Source organism: Neomonachus schauinslandi, chromosome 3 (genome assembly GCF_002201575.2).
Source record: "Neomonachus schauinslandi chromosome 3, ASM220157v2, whole genome shotgun sequence".
NCBI classification, from domain to species: Eukaryota; Metazoa; Chordata; class Mammalia; order Carnivora; family Phocidae; genus Neomonachus; species Neomonachus schauinslandi.
In genome coordinates this window covers 92,607,219-92,622,187 of record NC_058405.1, presented here as the reverse complement: position 1 = coordinate 92,622,187, position 14,969 = coordinate 92,607,219, and the positions used below count along the sequence as shown (strand labels likewise).

The 14,969-nt window shown below is 49.0% G+C and overlaps 2 protein-coding genes across 8 annotated transcripts in view; one reads left to right on the top strand and one right to left on the bottom strand.

The window, feature by feature from the left end:
- The window catches only part of C3H2orf76 (chromosome 3 C2orf76 homolog), a 59,973-nt gene extending 54,577 nt beyond the window's left edge, over positions 1-5,396 (bottom strand). Inside the window, exon 1 of one of the 6 annotated variants that reach the window (XM_021695888.2) lies at positions 5,311-5,396. In XM_021695888.2, coding sequence (XP_021551563.1) covers positions 5,311-5,349 — 39 coding nt within the window. In that variant the 5' untranslated portion in view covers positions 5,350-5,396. The other 5 variants (XM_021695885.1, XM_021695889.1, XM_021695890.1 and 2 more) reach the window with 5 other exon arrangements.
- A 7-nt stretch (positions 5,397-5,403) lies between these two features.
- DBI (diazepam binding inhibitor, acyl-CoA binding protein) lies at positions 5,404-11,213 on the top strand. 2 transcript variants are annotated; one of them, XM_021695894.1, is made up of 4 exons: positions 5,404-5,578; positions 6,628-6,745; positions 9,232-9,294; positions 10,918-11,213. In XM_021695894.1, the coding sequence occupies exons 1-4, from the start codon at positions 5,570-5,572 to the stop codon at positions 10,989-10,991; spliced, it is 264 nt and encodes an 87-aa protein (XP_021551569.1). In that variant the 5' UTR covers positions 5,404-5,569; the 3' UTR covers positions 10,992-11,213. The 2 variants fall into 2 exon arrangements, with proteins under 2 accessions (XP_021551569.1, XP_044769525.1); XM_044913590.1 differs by lacking the exon at positions 5,404-5,578 and adding an exon at positions 6,213-6,426.
- Positions 11,214-14,969: the final 3,756 nt, after the last annotated feature.

The window sequence follows — 14,969 nt, the reverse complement described above, 5'->3', positions numbered from 1 at the left end:
TATGAATATTTTTAATGAGGACTGCTATAAAAACAAGCATTTACTTGACATTTTTTCCAATTGCTTGCACATTATAATGGCCAAATTTATGTAACCAGTAATAAAGTTGCAAAAGCTCTAACTTTTTAAATCACATAGATTTCCTTATCAAAGGATAACACAAGGGCTCCTTGATAATGGAAATGTTCTGTATCTTAAATATTTCATTGTTAATGTACTGATTATGGTATGTATTATAGTTTTGCACGATGTTACCACTGGGAGAAATGTGTAAAGGGTGTAAGGGATCTGCGTGTTACTTAACAACTCCATGTGAACCTACAATTGCCTCAAAATAAAAATTAGGGTTTTTGTTTGTTTTAGTGCATCATCTCAAAAATAAAGTTTTTTAAAATGGCATTGTCTCTAAAGGTATTATCAGCCAAAACACCTATCATCAGATTTTAATATTTCTAATTTCCTGTTGATGGGCAATAAAAAAGCTCACTAGAAAATTCACCTAACAACCTAGTTCTAAAGCATTTACCAAGGGTCTGTCATGTGCAACTAGGAGCTAGGGAAACAGGCAAAATGAAAGCAGATTTAGAAGAGTTTATACTTCCAATGAGGTTGAATAAGAACTACGGTACTGAACTCAAGCTATCTTCCTAAGGTGCTTCATTACTCCTGTCCATAATCATAAGTATTTCCAAACAGGATACAGGAGTTTTGTCTCAGCAGTGTTTATCTTTACTTATGTTTAAGTTAAGTCTTCAGAAAGTCCTCTCTCGGGGCGCCTCGGTGGCGCAGTCGGGGAAACATCTATCTTCGGCTCAGGTCATGACCTCAGGGTCCTGGGATCGAGCCCAGCATTGGGCTCCTTGCTCAGCAGGAAGCCTGCTTCTCCCTGTCCCTCTGCCTGCCGCTCCTCCTGCTTGTGCTCTGTGTCAAATACATAAAATCTTAAAAAAAAAAATTTAAAAAAAAAAAAAAAAAGAAAGTCTTCTTCCTTACTCCCAGCCAGTGTAGGACACTTCCCCACAACCCCCTGCTCCCAAGCCCTGGTATCCAAGTCTCACCTCAGCCCAAACCACCGCCCCGCCATGTTAGCTGGAAACAGGACTCAGGAAAGGAGCAAATCGTACACATACAGGTCACACACACACTTCTCTCACATCCAGCTTGCTGCAATTCCTCTGAATATAAATACCCAAAGGAACAAGAGGATGGCAGGCGGGAGGGGATGGTTAAGACTTGCAGCTGCCCAGCCTCTAGAAGAGGAGTTATGCCATCAGAAAAGTTAAAGAGACAGAGGAATCGAAAAGAAGGGGGGGGGGGGGGACTACATTCTCAGCTCTTACCCTCCTCCGCCTTCACAAACACCCCCAACTCTGCCCACCTACTATCCCAGAAGCATTTGCCAAGAGCTTCCTTCCCTTTAAAACACACTAATCTCTCACCTTTGCTTGAGCCATGCCTCAAGAATCACATTACAAGAAGTGAAAATAAATACCAAAGGGATATAATTCATCATTTGTGAATACTCTAGCCCCTGCCTTCTAGTAAAGCTTTACTGTAACTGTAGTCCATTTTTTTTAATGATTAGGTTGCTTTTAGAAATTAGACGTTTAGTTTAATCAAGAAACCTAGTATTAGGACGCCTGGGTGGCTCAGTCATTAGGCGTCTGCCTTCGGCTCGGCTCGGCTCATGATCCCAGGGTCCTGGGATCGGGCTCCCTGCTCCATGGGGAGGCCTGCTTCTCCCTCTCCCACTCCCCCTACTTGTGTTCCCTCTCTTGCTGTGTCTTTGTCAAATAAATAAATAAAATATTTTTTAAAAAAAGAAACCTAATATTAAAAAACTCTGGAAAACAGTATGGAGGTTCCTCAAGAAGTTGAAAATAGAGCTACCATACGACCCAGCAATTGCATTACTGGGTATTTACCCCAAAAATACAAATGTAGTGATCCGAAGGGGTACATGCAGTCCAATGTTTATAGCAGCAATGTCCACAATAGCCAAACTATGGAAAGAGCCAAGATGTCCATCAACAGATGAATGGATAAAGAAGATGTGGTGTGTATATATATACAATAGAATATTATGCAGCCATCAAAAAAACCCCAAAATATTGCCATTTGCAAAGACGTGGATGGAACTGGAGGGTATTATGCTAAGTGAAATAAGTCAATCAGAGAAAGACATGTATCATATGATCTCACTGATATGAGGAATTCTTAATCTCAGGAAACAAACTGGGGGTTGCTGGAGTGGTCGGGGTTGGGAGGGATGGGGAGACTGGGTGATAGACATTGGGGAGGGTATGTGCTATGGTGAGCGCTGTGAATTATGTTAAGACAGTTGAATCACAGACCTGTACCTCTGAAACAAAAAATACATTGTATGTTAAAAAAAAAAAAAAAGAAGATAGTAGGAAGGGAAAAATGAAGGGGGGGGAATCAGAGGGGGAGATGAACCATGAGAGACTATGGACTCTGAGAAACAAACTGAGGGTTCTGGGGGGAGGTGGTGGGATGGTTAGCCTGGTGATGGGTATTAAAGAGGGCACGTATTGAATGGAGCACTGGGTGTTATACGCAAATAATGAATCATGGAACACTACATCAAAAAATAAATAAATAAATAGGGAAAAAAGAAAACTACTATTCACACCCACTGAGCAAGAACCGCTTTCACCTGTTAATGTATCTTGCCCGTCTGGCTTTACACTGAGACCCAGCAAGTGTAGCCTGTGAATAGTCAAAATTGGCACCCCCAAGCATGTGAGGGCAGGTTGCAGCAATGACAAGAGCCTCTCTACTAAATGGGGAGGGTCAATTAGACTGATTAGGTGGCTCATCAGGTTCCCCATCTTCCCTTAATATTTGTTTTGTGTTCTGTTTCCAGCTAGGAGTGATACAAAGAGATTACATGGTCCTTGCACCAGAATTCATCTACTTTACCATAGCCTATATAGTTGCACATTCAGTTCCAAAAACTTAGTTTCCAAGTTCATGGCTAATCAAAATGAATACATTTCATAGAGAGCAAAGGAATCTGTTTATCACCTGCCATTTGCTCAGTGCCTAAGAAGTTCCTGGCACTTGGAGATAGAGCACTGACCAATACAAGGTGATCCCTATTTTCCCCGGCTTATGTAGGGGAGAGAAATCAGACAGAAGAATAAGTAAAAGTGATTGTAAATAAAATTATTACGAAGTGTGCTAGTTGTTAGCAAGGATATAAACACAGCTGAGGAACCTGCATTTTCTGGGGATATGAAGAACTATTTCCTTTCCAATGCTATCGAAATCTGGAATTAAAAATTCATACAATTTGTTGATCCCCAAATTTACTCTAAAATCTACTTCAAAAAATTAAATCTCAGATGCTGGCTTGTTAGCTCTTTATTTTAAAAAACAAATGCCATTCCAATTGCCTAGAATAGAAACAGTAAATGGAGGACTTAAGGCAACATTTCAGTAGGTGGAAATCACACAAAATGGGTCCCTGAGGAATGAGGGAAGGAAGAAGGACACAGGCCAAAGAGCATGCCTTCAGCTATTTCAAAACTTGGCCTAGGGTGGGCCCTGTAGCAAGGAAAACCCCTTAGCACCCTGCTCCCTGAGTCCCACAATCCTTACTAGTTATATACTTCACTTGCATTAGGCAACTTTTGTGGACTCACTTGGGCACAGAACCACCATGTGGAAAATTGGGGTTTTTTGTTTGTTTTTTAGGAAAGTGGAGTATATTCCAAATAAGAAAGCAACAAATCAACCTCACTTAAACTGGTGATTGCCAAGTTAAAATACTAGCCTTGCTTTCCACAGTGTCCAGACAAAACTCAATCACATCAACCAATCTTTGAGGAATACAAAGTTACATTGTCAGAGTTACCTAATTGTGCTATTGTGCTAAACACAATAACCTAGTGTTAAAACCTAATGACTTTAAGATACATTTGACTATAAATCTGACCCACACAGACAATAATCTGAATTTCCATCAAGGAATCTGTAAGCACTAAATGATGGAACAAAAATGAATCCAGGCTTCATGTGTGCCGGGGGCAGGGGGGGGGAACAGCTCTGAACTGTCACTTTGGTAGGGGGGACCCTCTTTTTTTTTTTTTAAGATTTTACTTATTTATTCATGAGAGACAGAGAGAGAGAGAGAAGCAGGCTACCAAGGAGCAGGGAGCCCGATGTGCAACTCGATTCCAGGACCCTGGGATCATTACCTGAGCGGAAGGCAGACGCTCAACCATCTGAGCCACCCAGGCGCCCAGGGACCCTCTATTTCTTAAGATTCAAATGTAATCTCCCCAAATTTAACTACAATCTTTTTGTTAATTTGTTTGGCTTTGCTTTCTCTACCAAAATTATTCATAGACTTAAGCCTCTAGATTTGTTCCCTGCTACTGCATCTCCACTTCTTCCCAAACATTTTATAAAGGCTGGCCTACCACTAGTTAGAAGTTACATCTGAAAGCTTTCACCTGGCCTTTCTTTCTAAACACCTGTGGCTGTAAATGGGGGGGGGCTGGGGTGTGTGTGTGAGGATTTCTAGTCTAGTCCTCTTGACACAAATTAGGAATTGGAGAGGAATGATCTTTGTAAATGATCTCCAGTGAATTTTCCATCAATTCCCTCCCTTCACCCAGCTTTGTAACCACCAGAAAATTCTCATCAACTTCAAATTCTGCCAGCCACCTGTGCTGCTCTTTTCTGTTCCCATGGAGAGGATCAGCCTCTACAACAACTTCGCGAAGATGTGCCTCCCCTCAGTCTCATCATCCTCCGCTTAAAATCCTCTGTCTTCCCATCTCAAAATAAAAGCCCAAATTCCTACAGCTCTTATAAAGGCCAAGCTCTGCATCATCTAGCCAGTCTGACACCTCTTTAACTCCCCAGCCTCATCTTTCTACTCTTTCCCTCCACTCTTTGCTCACACCTTTACACTTATTTTCTGCCTGGAATGCTCCTTCCTCTCCCTAAAAGGCTTTCTCAAATGTTACCCTCCCCTACCCTACCTTCCATGTAAAACTGTAAACTTTCAACTCCCTCAGCCCCTAACAAACTGCTCTAGTCCCCCGTGAGGGGCGGAGCCCACTCGTCCTCCCCAGGCCTGAGAGATTACTTGTACAGAGGCGCATCTTCCGGGCTCCTCACTCCAGACACAAGACTGAATGAAGAAGTCTCTGCTCTTCGGCCACCGCCCCCTCCCCTCCGCCCCTGCAGTCCACTCCCCACAGCAGCCGAACCCTGACCCCGACTCGGACCTGCAAGCCCTCTCCAGCAAGCACGCCCGACCTCCGCGGGCCCCACCTGTTCCCGGCGTCCCCTTCGGCTCCTCACTGCGCGCATGCGAGCAAACCCACGTGGGTTCGGGCGGGGTTTGGCGGCGCTGCGGCGGCTGGACACGCCCCCCTAGCGTAGAGCTGGCTTCTGATTGGCTGCCTCTTGCCTGCCTGGCGGGGTTGGAGTCGTCTGTGGCTGCACCTCTAAAGGCGCTGCCAGTCGAGTCGTGTGTTTCCTGCTCTTCGTCGTCTCCGCGGGTTCTCCGGATCTTCGCAACCCCGCCAGCATGTCTCAGGTATAAAGCGTGCCTAGCCTGGCAACGAAGGTGCGGCGAGGCTACAGGCTAGGGGGAGGGGTGTATCTCCCAGGAAAAACTCCGCAGGGTCTTTCCCTTCCACGCCCCGCTGTGCCTCCTGGACCCGTGCCCAGCTCTGACTCTTTGCAGGGAGCCTCGTGAGCGGAACTTGCAGGGTTTGGACACTGCTACCCACCCGCAACCGCTAGAAAGTTGCCCATGGGGTGGACTTCGCGATGAAGCAGGAACAGGGGTCGGAGGCGAGGGTCCTAGGTAGAAAGATGGCAGGTAGAGGGTTCCGTGGATTGAAGGAGCAAAGAGACCGAGTTCCCCATCCGGAAGGTCAGGGCAGGAGTAGGGACGCCATGCAGAATGGGGAAGCAAGGAACCCGCGGCTGACAACTTAGAGGTCAGGGGACATTGGAGGTTAGTGTCCAACGTGCGGGAAGGGGAGGGCTTGGGGAGAGGTGGCCCAGAAGCCTTTTTCCTCCTTCGAATGTAGTCGCCTTTCGGAGACTGAGCTGTGTGGGCTGACCTCTGACTCATCTCACCTCTCTCCAATCAGAACACTGAAATAGAGGTCAGCGCTGGACGCCCAGCCCCAGGGGGCGGGGGTCCAACGGGCTCCGGTCGCTGACACCTCCGTACTCAAACCCCGTCCCCTTCTCAACTGTTTGAAACACGCTGTGCTAGCCCTATCCGCAAGTCAGGGTTTTACTGAGACCCCGGCCTGACCCAGGGGTGGTCAGGCAGTTGACCACGCTTTTTCAGTGAAGTATATGCCTACTGCAGGCACTCCTAGCCTGCTTCCTTCACCATTGTGTTTCCAGCACCTGGTACCTGGTATGGTAAGAGCATCCAGTACATAGTTATCCATCGAACGAGTGAACCCCTGTGCTTCCCCTCCTTGTTTTGCTGAATCTTTCTGGCTGCCCTGTTGGGGAACACACACTGCTTTTCCTCACAGGCATCGCAGGAGTGCTGCCTTTCCACCCTGTCTCTCCCCATTACTGCGCTCTGTTTAGGCCTTTTCTCTCCCTCATGTTTAGGCTGAGTTTGACAAAGCTGCTGAGGATGTTAAGCACCTCAAGACCAAACCAGCAGATGATGAGATGTTGTTCATCTACAGCCACTACAAACAAGCAACTGTGGGTGACATAAACACAGGTATGGGGTGCCTGGGTGGCTCAGTTGGTTAAGCATCTGCCTTGAGCTCAGGTCATGATCCCAGGGTCCTGGGATCAAGTCCCGTGTCAGGCTCCCTGCTCATCGGTGAGCCTGCTTCTCCCTCTCCCTCTGACATTACCCTCGCTTGTGTTCTCTGGCTCTCTCTAGCTGTCAAATAAATAAATAAAATCTTTAATTAAAAAAATAAACACAGGTATGCTGAGATGAGCTTGGGAAGGCCCCCTACTCATCAAGGCAGACTCAGCAGCCTTGACGGGTGCTGGAACTCTTAATCTATGGGAACTGCACACTCAAAACCACCCAAAGCCCTACTCTTCAGGTGGAACATGGTAATGGCTCATGGCGTCCCCCCCGCCCCACCCCTGTGCCAAGATCATGCTCCTGAATGGGGCTCATGGACCCTGTACTGTTCTTGGTGGCTTGGGTAGCAGAATTCAAATCCTAGTTTTTGGAAGGACTTCACTGGTTATCACCAGCATTTTCCATCTACTTGTGAGGAAGTAGAGACCCCAGCCTGGAAGAGACTTAGTCCAAGCTCTGAGCTCAGTAGTAGCTTTGTTGAATCCTACTACTTCCACCGCAGACAGGCAGAATCAAAGTCAGAGCACTCAGCAGCCAGGCCAAGCCTGATAGCCGGAGCAGAGAAGCCGGCTTCCTGAGGCCGGTCAGAAGCATTTTTGCTGACAGTGGTTCCTGCTGACCGTTTCTTCCCTATTGAAAAAAATCTTGGGGCGCCTGGGTGGCGCAGTCGTTAAGCGTCTGCCTTCGGCTCAGGTCATGATCCCAGGGTCCTGGGATCAAGCCCCGCATTGGGTTCCCTGCTCCGCGGGAAGCCTGCTTCTCCCTCTCCCACTCCCCCTGCTTGTGTTCCCTCTCTTGCTGTGTCTCTCTCTGTCAAATAAATAAAATCTTTAAAAAAAAAAAAAGAAAAAAATCTTAGTACAGATTTTGAGGTTGTAGTTTAGACTACCATATTCTGAATACAGTCTTTCCTGCTTTGGACAGTTTTCATTCTGCCCCTAAGTCCCTGCAACTCAGGTGTGTACTGAGGCAACAGCACAGTGCAGTCTCTGCAGGGACTCGGAGTGCAGTGGCCACGGCAGCATAGAAGAAGGTCACCCCCTCCTCTGTTCAGGAGGGAAAACATGGCCAATTCCACCGCACTTAGGGTGGGCGGTGGAGCAGGTGGGTGGCTGCCAGCCATTGGGAAGCAGGAAATGGTGCCCAGAGCAGTGCCAAATCAAAGTTCCCAGGAAGGGCTTAGCTGAGAAGGTCTTGGGGCAAAGATGAGTTCTGTGCTGGGTTTATAAACTTTATATCCTCCCAGGAAGGGAAAGGAGAGATGAAGCGGGGCTGGCCAGAGGAGCTGAGATGCTTTTCTGCCAAACAGGATTTTCCCAGACCCTGGCCTCTGCCTTGCTTTTACATGAGTATGTAGACTGGCTTGGAAATCTGTCGCTTCCTCATTGGGGAGGCGTCAGCTCATTCTAGGGCTCCATTGTCCAATAGATTGTCACTACTAGCCCCATTCAGTTTTAAGTTGAAAATAGTTAAAATCCAGAGCTCAGTCCTCAGTGGCACAAGCCACATATCAAGTGCCACAAGTGGCCAGTGGCCCTGAGTTAGTGTAAATGTACATGTCCATCATCACAAAAAGGGCTTTTGGAGTGTGCTCACTCTTCCTGGATGATGACTCGGTAGGCGCCCTCTCCAGCATCCCTGGAAATGCTTCTCTGAAAGCATCTGAGGAGACTTGCGGTTTCTCAGGCACAGTGGTCTGGGCCATGGGCACTGGGATTGCTCCTCTTGCCTTTGTTCTCAGGGTGGCAGTAAAATAGGTCAGCAGGGAAGTAGCCAGTGTGTTTCCCAAGTGCAGCTGATGACAGGTCTGGTGTAAAATCATGGCGTAACTTTAAGAATGCTTTGCCTTTGGAAACAAAACGCCCACAGATTAACAAGAATTAGACTAACAACTTGGTAGAAAAATGGGGCAAGGATATGAACAGACTATTCACAGAAAGAGGAGCCCAGAAAACTGATAGCAATAATAACATGAAAGAGAGAAATTGGGTGACTGAGAGCAGGGGTGGGAGGGAAACTTTATAGTATTCTCCGTGACAGCATTTCAATTTTAAGCCATATGAATGGATGTAGTACTTGTTTAAAAAAATTTTTTAAGTATGGTTTTTAAAAGGAGAAATTTTGGAGTTAAAATTTAACTTCTAAGACAAAGTCTGCCTAGTAATGAGAACAGTTTTCTTCCTATTTTCTCTAAATTTTAAGTTTGGATTTCTGTACATCTGGGTTTCTGAAGGCAGAACCCACTGTGCTGGACCCATTTAACTCTCTACAGAGCTTGGAAGGAAATCAATGAAATGAAAGATGGCTTTCAGGACAAGAGAGTCGATGATGTTCTCCATTAGAACTTGAAGCAGGTCTAATGTCTTTTTCTTTCCTTGTTTCAGAACGGCCTGGGCTGTTGGATCTCAAAGGCAAGGCCAAGTGGGATGCCTGGAATCATCTGAAAGGTAATTGTTCGTAATCAGTTTCCCTAGTCTGTGAAGCCCATACTCTTCATTATGGAGTGTAAGGGGTAAGGAGAGTAAACAGAGTGAATGGAACACATGCCAGAAACCAGCCTGGCCTGGCCAAAGTGGAAAAAAACTGGGCCACCTACTTTTTCTCCTAATACCATGTATGCCTTCTCCAAGAGCACTGTCTCTGAGCAGTGGTATTGTCGGTAGAGGAGGGGCTGGGGAACAGGTTACTGAAAAACAGACTGTGGCGGGCGGTGGGGGAGGGGGGGTGTGTGAAATAGTTGGCCTGGGCTTTATATGTATTCACAAGAAGGAGTGGTTGCGGGTCGCCTGGGTGGCTCAGTCATTAAGCGTCTGCCTTTGGCTCAGGTCATGATCCCAGGGTCCTGGGATCGAGTCCTGCATTGGGCTCCCTGCTCCGCTTCTCCTTCTCCCTCTGCCGCTCCCCCTGCTTGTGTTCCCTGTCTCACTGTGTCTCTCTCTGTCAAATAAAGAAATAAAATCTTAAAAAAAAGGAGGAGTGGTTTCCTGCCTGCACCTTCCTCTTCCTTGCAAGGCCGGGCAGTGATCCCCTAGCCCAAGCAGCCCTCCCCAGCTCCCTTCCAGCCAGAAAGGCACATAAAGGAAGGGAGTGAGTACTCCCCATGAACGGAGCTACTACACGCTAAACAGCAGTAGCCAAGAAGTACCCCAGCTCCAACTTCATCACGTGTCGCCTGCGGCAGCAAGACCTGCCAGTTGGCACTGAAGCTGCCTACCAGCTTTTGTGTTCTCGCTAGCTAGCTTCTGAATAAGCCCTCTGTCTTCCTGCAAATGAAAAGCCCTCGGATTCAAAAAGGGCCAGGATACAATCAATACACTCCTAGGATTTGCAAGTAACTGGAACAGGAATGCGCGTCTGACTGCCCATCGTCACTGGCCATTCGCATACCGGTGTCCAGGCGCTCTGCAGTGTTTCAGAAAGCGCTCCGATTCCCAGCGTCTCTCCCTCACCGCAGAGTCCAGGAAACCGGGGCTCACTGTCCGTGTCCTTTGGACTGCGGCACGAGGGCAGAGATGTGCCTCATTCACCTCCACGAGCTAGCTGCCTTTGCTCACAGTTCTCGAAACTTTTCCCACGGCTCCTCTCTGGGGAGAAGAGGGTGCCTGGCTTTGCTTTCTCACTGCCAGCTTTCTCCAGCAGAGAAGAGCCCAACAGATAGGTCAGAGCCAACCATGAGAGTCAGAGTCAACAGGGCCAGGAAAGTCACTGCGACTCCCCATGTTAGGCTTTCCGACCTGTCTGGAGCATCCAGCCTTGCCCCTGAGGCTCAGGTTGACCACTCACTCACAACAGTGGGAGACTCATGTGGCCAGCAGGCCAATGACGGGCCTCAGGACAGCTGCACGCACATTAGGGGTTCAGTGCTTTCGGGAGCATCAGCTGCAGGCCCAGCTCCTTAAGTATTTCAGGTGGAATCCTGGACGTCTGTGAGGTGCAGGTAAGAGAAACCCCACTTCACAGGGGAGAAACTGAGCCTCCGAGCATGAAACTGGGACTGTATAGGGCTTTTAAGTCTGCTGCTTTTCTACCGTGCTGCCTCTCTGACAAATAATCCTGTTGATTCCTTCCAGGGACTTCCAAGGAAGACGCCATGAAAGCTTACATCAACAAAGTAGAAGAACTAAAGAAAAAATATGGAATATAACAGACTGGATTTGGCTGCCAACACTGCATTTCATCTAAACCGATCTAATGCCTTTCTTTTCTAATACTGTGGATGACATGAAATAATGCAAATAGCCTGTTAGCCTAGGTCCTGAAGACCGCACAGGGCATGGCTCCAACAGAGTAGGGCCTGCCATGGTTACTGACCTGCGCTGAGTAGTTTTTATCCGTAGATCTATTAAAAGCACATTTGTTACTTTAAGTCTTCAGTAATCTGGGTTCTTGAAATAGTTTACTCCATTCCGATCGCTCCTCCTCACACCCTTTTTCTAAAGATTTCATCTGGAAGTGTTTGAGCTCACCCTCCTCTACTCTGGTGGGGTGCGAGGCAGGTGACACACCTCTGGTGGGGAGGGAAAGGGTTACAGAAATAGCCTTTCCTACTCCTTCTTCCTCCCCCTTCCAGCCACACTGACCAGGTGGGCTGGCTGAGACCTCAGGCCTCAGGGACTGCCAACCCTCTGCTGGAGACATTGCTGGCCTCAAGCTCCAAGTAAAGCAGGGTTGACAAGTATTTGAGGTTTGTCTGAAGTCCCTCCCGTCCATGGTTCCAGAGCAAAGGAGCAAGGCTAGAAGCCCCAGTCAGGAATGAACTGTGCATCTGCCACGGGGTATTCCCAGAGTTCCAGGCCCATGGGCAGCTGGGCAGGCAAAACTGAGTGGGGAAGTGGGTGTTCAGCAGGAAGAAGGGAGATCGGGACCCGGGAGGCCAGGGGTTAAGGTTACAGAGAAGAAAGGCTGGAGCTTGACCCTGGGGGTTATAGGTTGTCGAAAAGTAAGAAAGAAAAAGACAGCCGACAGGCCCTCCTTGCCAGGTGCTCTACCCAACTCACTCCCACAGTCTTGCGAGGAAGGTCGTGGTTTTCCCATTGTGCAGGTGAGGATGCTGAGGCTGAAAGGGGTCAAGGGAGAAGCTCCTCGAGGCCAGACAGCCATACTTTTTTCTTTTTCTTTTTTTTTTTTAAGCCATACTTTTTTAAGCATCTCAGGTGATTCTGAGACTCTGCCAGGTTTGGAAGCACACCCGCGCCCCCCGCCCTCCCCCAACATACAGCCTCAGTCCATTCCCTCCAAAGCCTCTGCCCTGGTCTTAGACCTCGTTCAGCCCACAGTACAGGGAGGAATCAGATTTGCGGTGACTTGCCCAAGGCCACTCGGCTGGCAAATAAGAGCCAGCATTCACACGCTCATCTCCCTGGCTCAGATGCCTGCACCACACAGGTAGCCTCACAGGTGTGCCCTGTGCTGGAACGGGAGAAACCGGAACAGCAGGAAGGGCCTGGCATACAGCATACCTTCAGTGGGAAGTGGCACCAGATAGAAGTCTTGATAATGAAGCTGAAAAGCACCGAGTTTGTCAACAAAGGGGCTAGGCAGCTGCTGGAAAGTAGATGTGGTCAGAGGCATTCAGATTGTGGACCTGACAGCATCTGTGGGTTCTGAGAATGGTGATTGTCCCGTGCTAGCCCAGCCTACACATGGAAAACAAGCCCCAGAAGCTCAGGTATAGATGGGGGGCGGGGGAGTGCTCCTAGTGGGGCCAACGTTCAAAACCTGGACGTGCGCCCTGAGTCAAGTGACTTCTTGAGCAGCCATGTTATTTATACAGGAGTTAGCCTTCCCTGGGCGCTAATGTGACTGAGGGCCTATGAGTCAGGAGGCCCTCCGTTCTCTCTGTTCTGCTCTCCCCCCACCCAGCTCCACGGCACCCAGCCTGCCAAGGCCACGGAACTCCCAGGCATCCCTGAGCCCGAGGTGGGGGCAGAGCGACTCAACTATACCCATACCTGCATTCTCTCCTTGGATCAGTTTTTGGCTGCTTCAGGGGTAAGCCAAAGGAAAAACCACCTTCAATGAGTCCAGGGCATGGTTCTTGTCCAGACAGACCTGGCTCTGGGTCAGGCCTACCTCACTTAACCTGGAGGCTGGTGGTCAGTGTGAAATGTAATTGTGTGAGGAACTCCTGCCTAGCGGGGGTGCCCGGTGTGTGACCCTTGATCAGGAATTTTTCTCCCGCCGATTTTCTACCAACTCTTGTCCCTGGCAACATCCCTTGCAATGGCTGTCAGAGTCAAGGACCTAGCCCCTGTGGCGACACTGGCAGGGCTGTGAGCAGAAGAACCTGCCCGGTACTCGAGCTCGTGAAAGGAAGCCGGAGCAAGGCAGATGTGTGCTCGGGCGCCGTACTGCCGCCTAGCTGCCGGCCAGCATCAGGGAACGGGCCTCAGCCTAGGGAAGCCCTGACAAAGAGGGGGCAGCCTGGCCATCTGCAGTTACGTGGGCTAGGACTGTGTTAGGACTACGCCATGGTTCTTCTCCCCCAGACGCAGATGGCAGAGAACCACCACGGGAGCGGAAAGGCCCACCTGCCCACAACTGGCGTGGCCTCCAGTTACCGGCTGTCGTTTGCTGAGAACCTGCAGGGTGAGCCTCCCGCTCAGGTTCATTACTTCGGTTGGTGAATTTAATCCCGCGGTGCTTTGAAGTCGGTACTACACCTCAATGCTCTGTGATGGGAATGACTGGACCCATTATTCAGATGAAGGGATGAAGACTCCGGTGACGTGAATGGATCCAAACCCAGGGCTCTCTGCCCAGGAAGGGCCTGTTTGTCCCCTTCTGTCACATTCTCTCTCGTGACCACCGGCTACCACTCAGCTTTGCAGTGCCCCTGTCCGATGACAAGGGTGACCCTTGCCCCACTGGGCTAGGAGGAGGTGCTGTGAAGTCCCCCGCCTACTGTGCAGGTCTTTCTGAGGGGCAGGTCAGGGAAGCAGATCACATCTCCCAGGCTGGAGCGGGGACCCCCAATGGCCCATACTTTTTTCTTTTTCTTTTTCTTTTTTTTTTTTAAAGATTTTATTTATTTATTTGAGAGAGAGAGAATGAGAGAGAGCAAGCACATGAGAGGGGGGAGGGTCAGAGGGAGAAGCAGACTCCCCGCCGAGCAGGGAGCCCGATGCGGGACTCGATCCAGGGCCTCCAGGATCATGACCTGAGCCGAAGGCAGTCGCTTAACCAACTGAGCCACCCAGGCGCCCCTTTTTCTTTTTTTTTTTTAAGCCATACTTTTTTAAGCATCTCAGGTGATTCTGAGACTCTGCCAGGTTTGGAAGCACACCTGCGCCCTTCCCCCCGCCCCACCCCAACACACACACACACGCACTATAAAGTAGTGGAACTGGTTTCTCCAAAAGTAACAAGCTGTGGTGTTCTTTTTTTTTTTTTTTTAAGATTTTATTTATTTGCCAGAGAGAGAGAGAGCACAAGCACGGGGAGCGGCAGGCAGAGGGAGAAGCAGGTTCCCTGCCAAGTAAGGAGCCCGATGCGGGGCTCGATCTGAGGACCATGGGATCATGACCTGAGCCGAAGGCAGACGCCTAACCGCCTGACCCCCAGGCGCCCCACAAACTGTGGTGTTCTGGGAACACGGCACCAGTGGCTTCAGGGGCCATGCCCTAGACACTGGGTATGGTCATATGACTTGCTTTGGCCAATGAAATTTGATCAGACATGATGCAAGGAAGAGCTGTGGATGCGCTTACTTGGCTTGGTTTGCCCTCATATACTTTGCTATCTGCCATGAGAAGAATATTCCTGAGGAGAATATTCCTGAGGAGCAGCTGCCCCAGGTAGATGTGAGAGACAGGTAGAACACACCTGAACCTAACCCACAGCCTAAAGTTAAGTCCAGTTGGTCTCCGAGAAGCCTGGCAGAGCCACCATCAACTGAAGACCTGTGAGCTACTACACACTGATGAGAAATGTTGTTGTAAGGTCCTCAGTCTTGGGGCTTGTTGGTTATGCAGCATTTTTGTAGCACATGTTCACAGAGGACATTTGACGTTTTTGTCCATCCAGCATCCCCTCCCTCGCCCATTTGAGCAACTGTTGAGAGGTGGTTCTGGTAGGCTGCCAACCACAGAACCTCATTCCAGAAGTGGACATATCTGAGTCC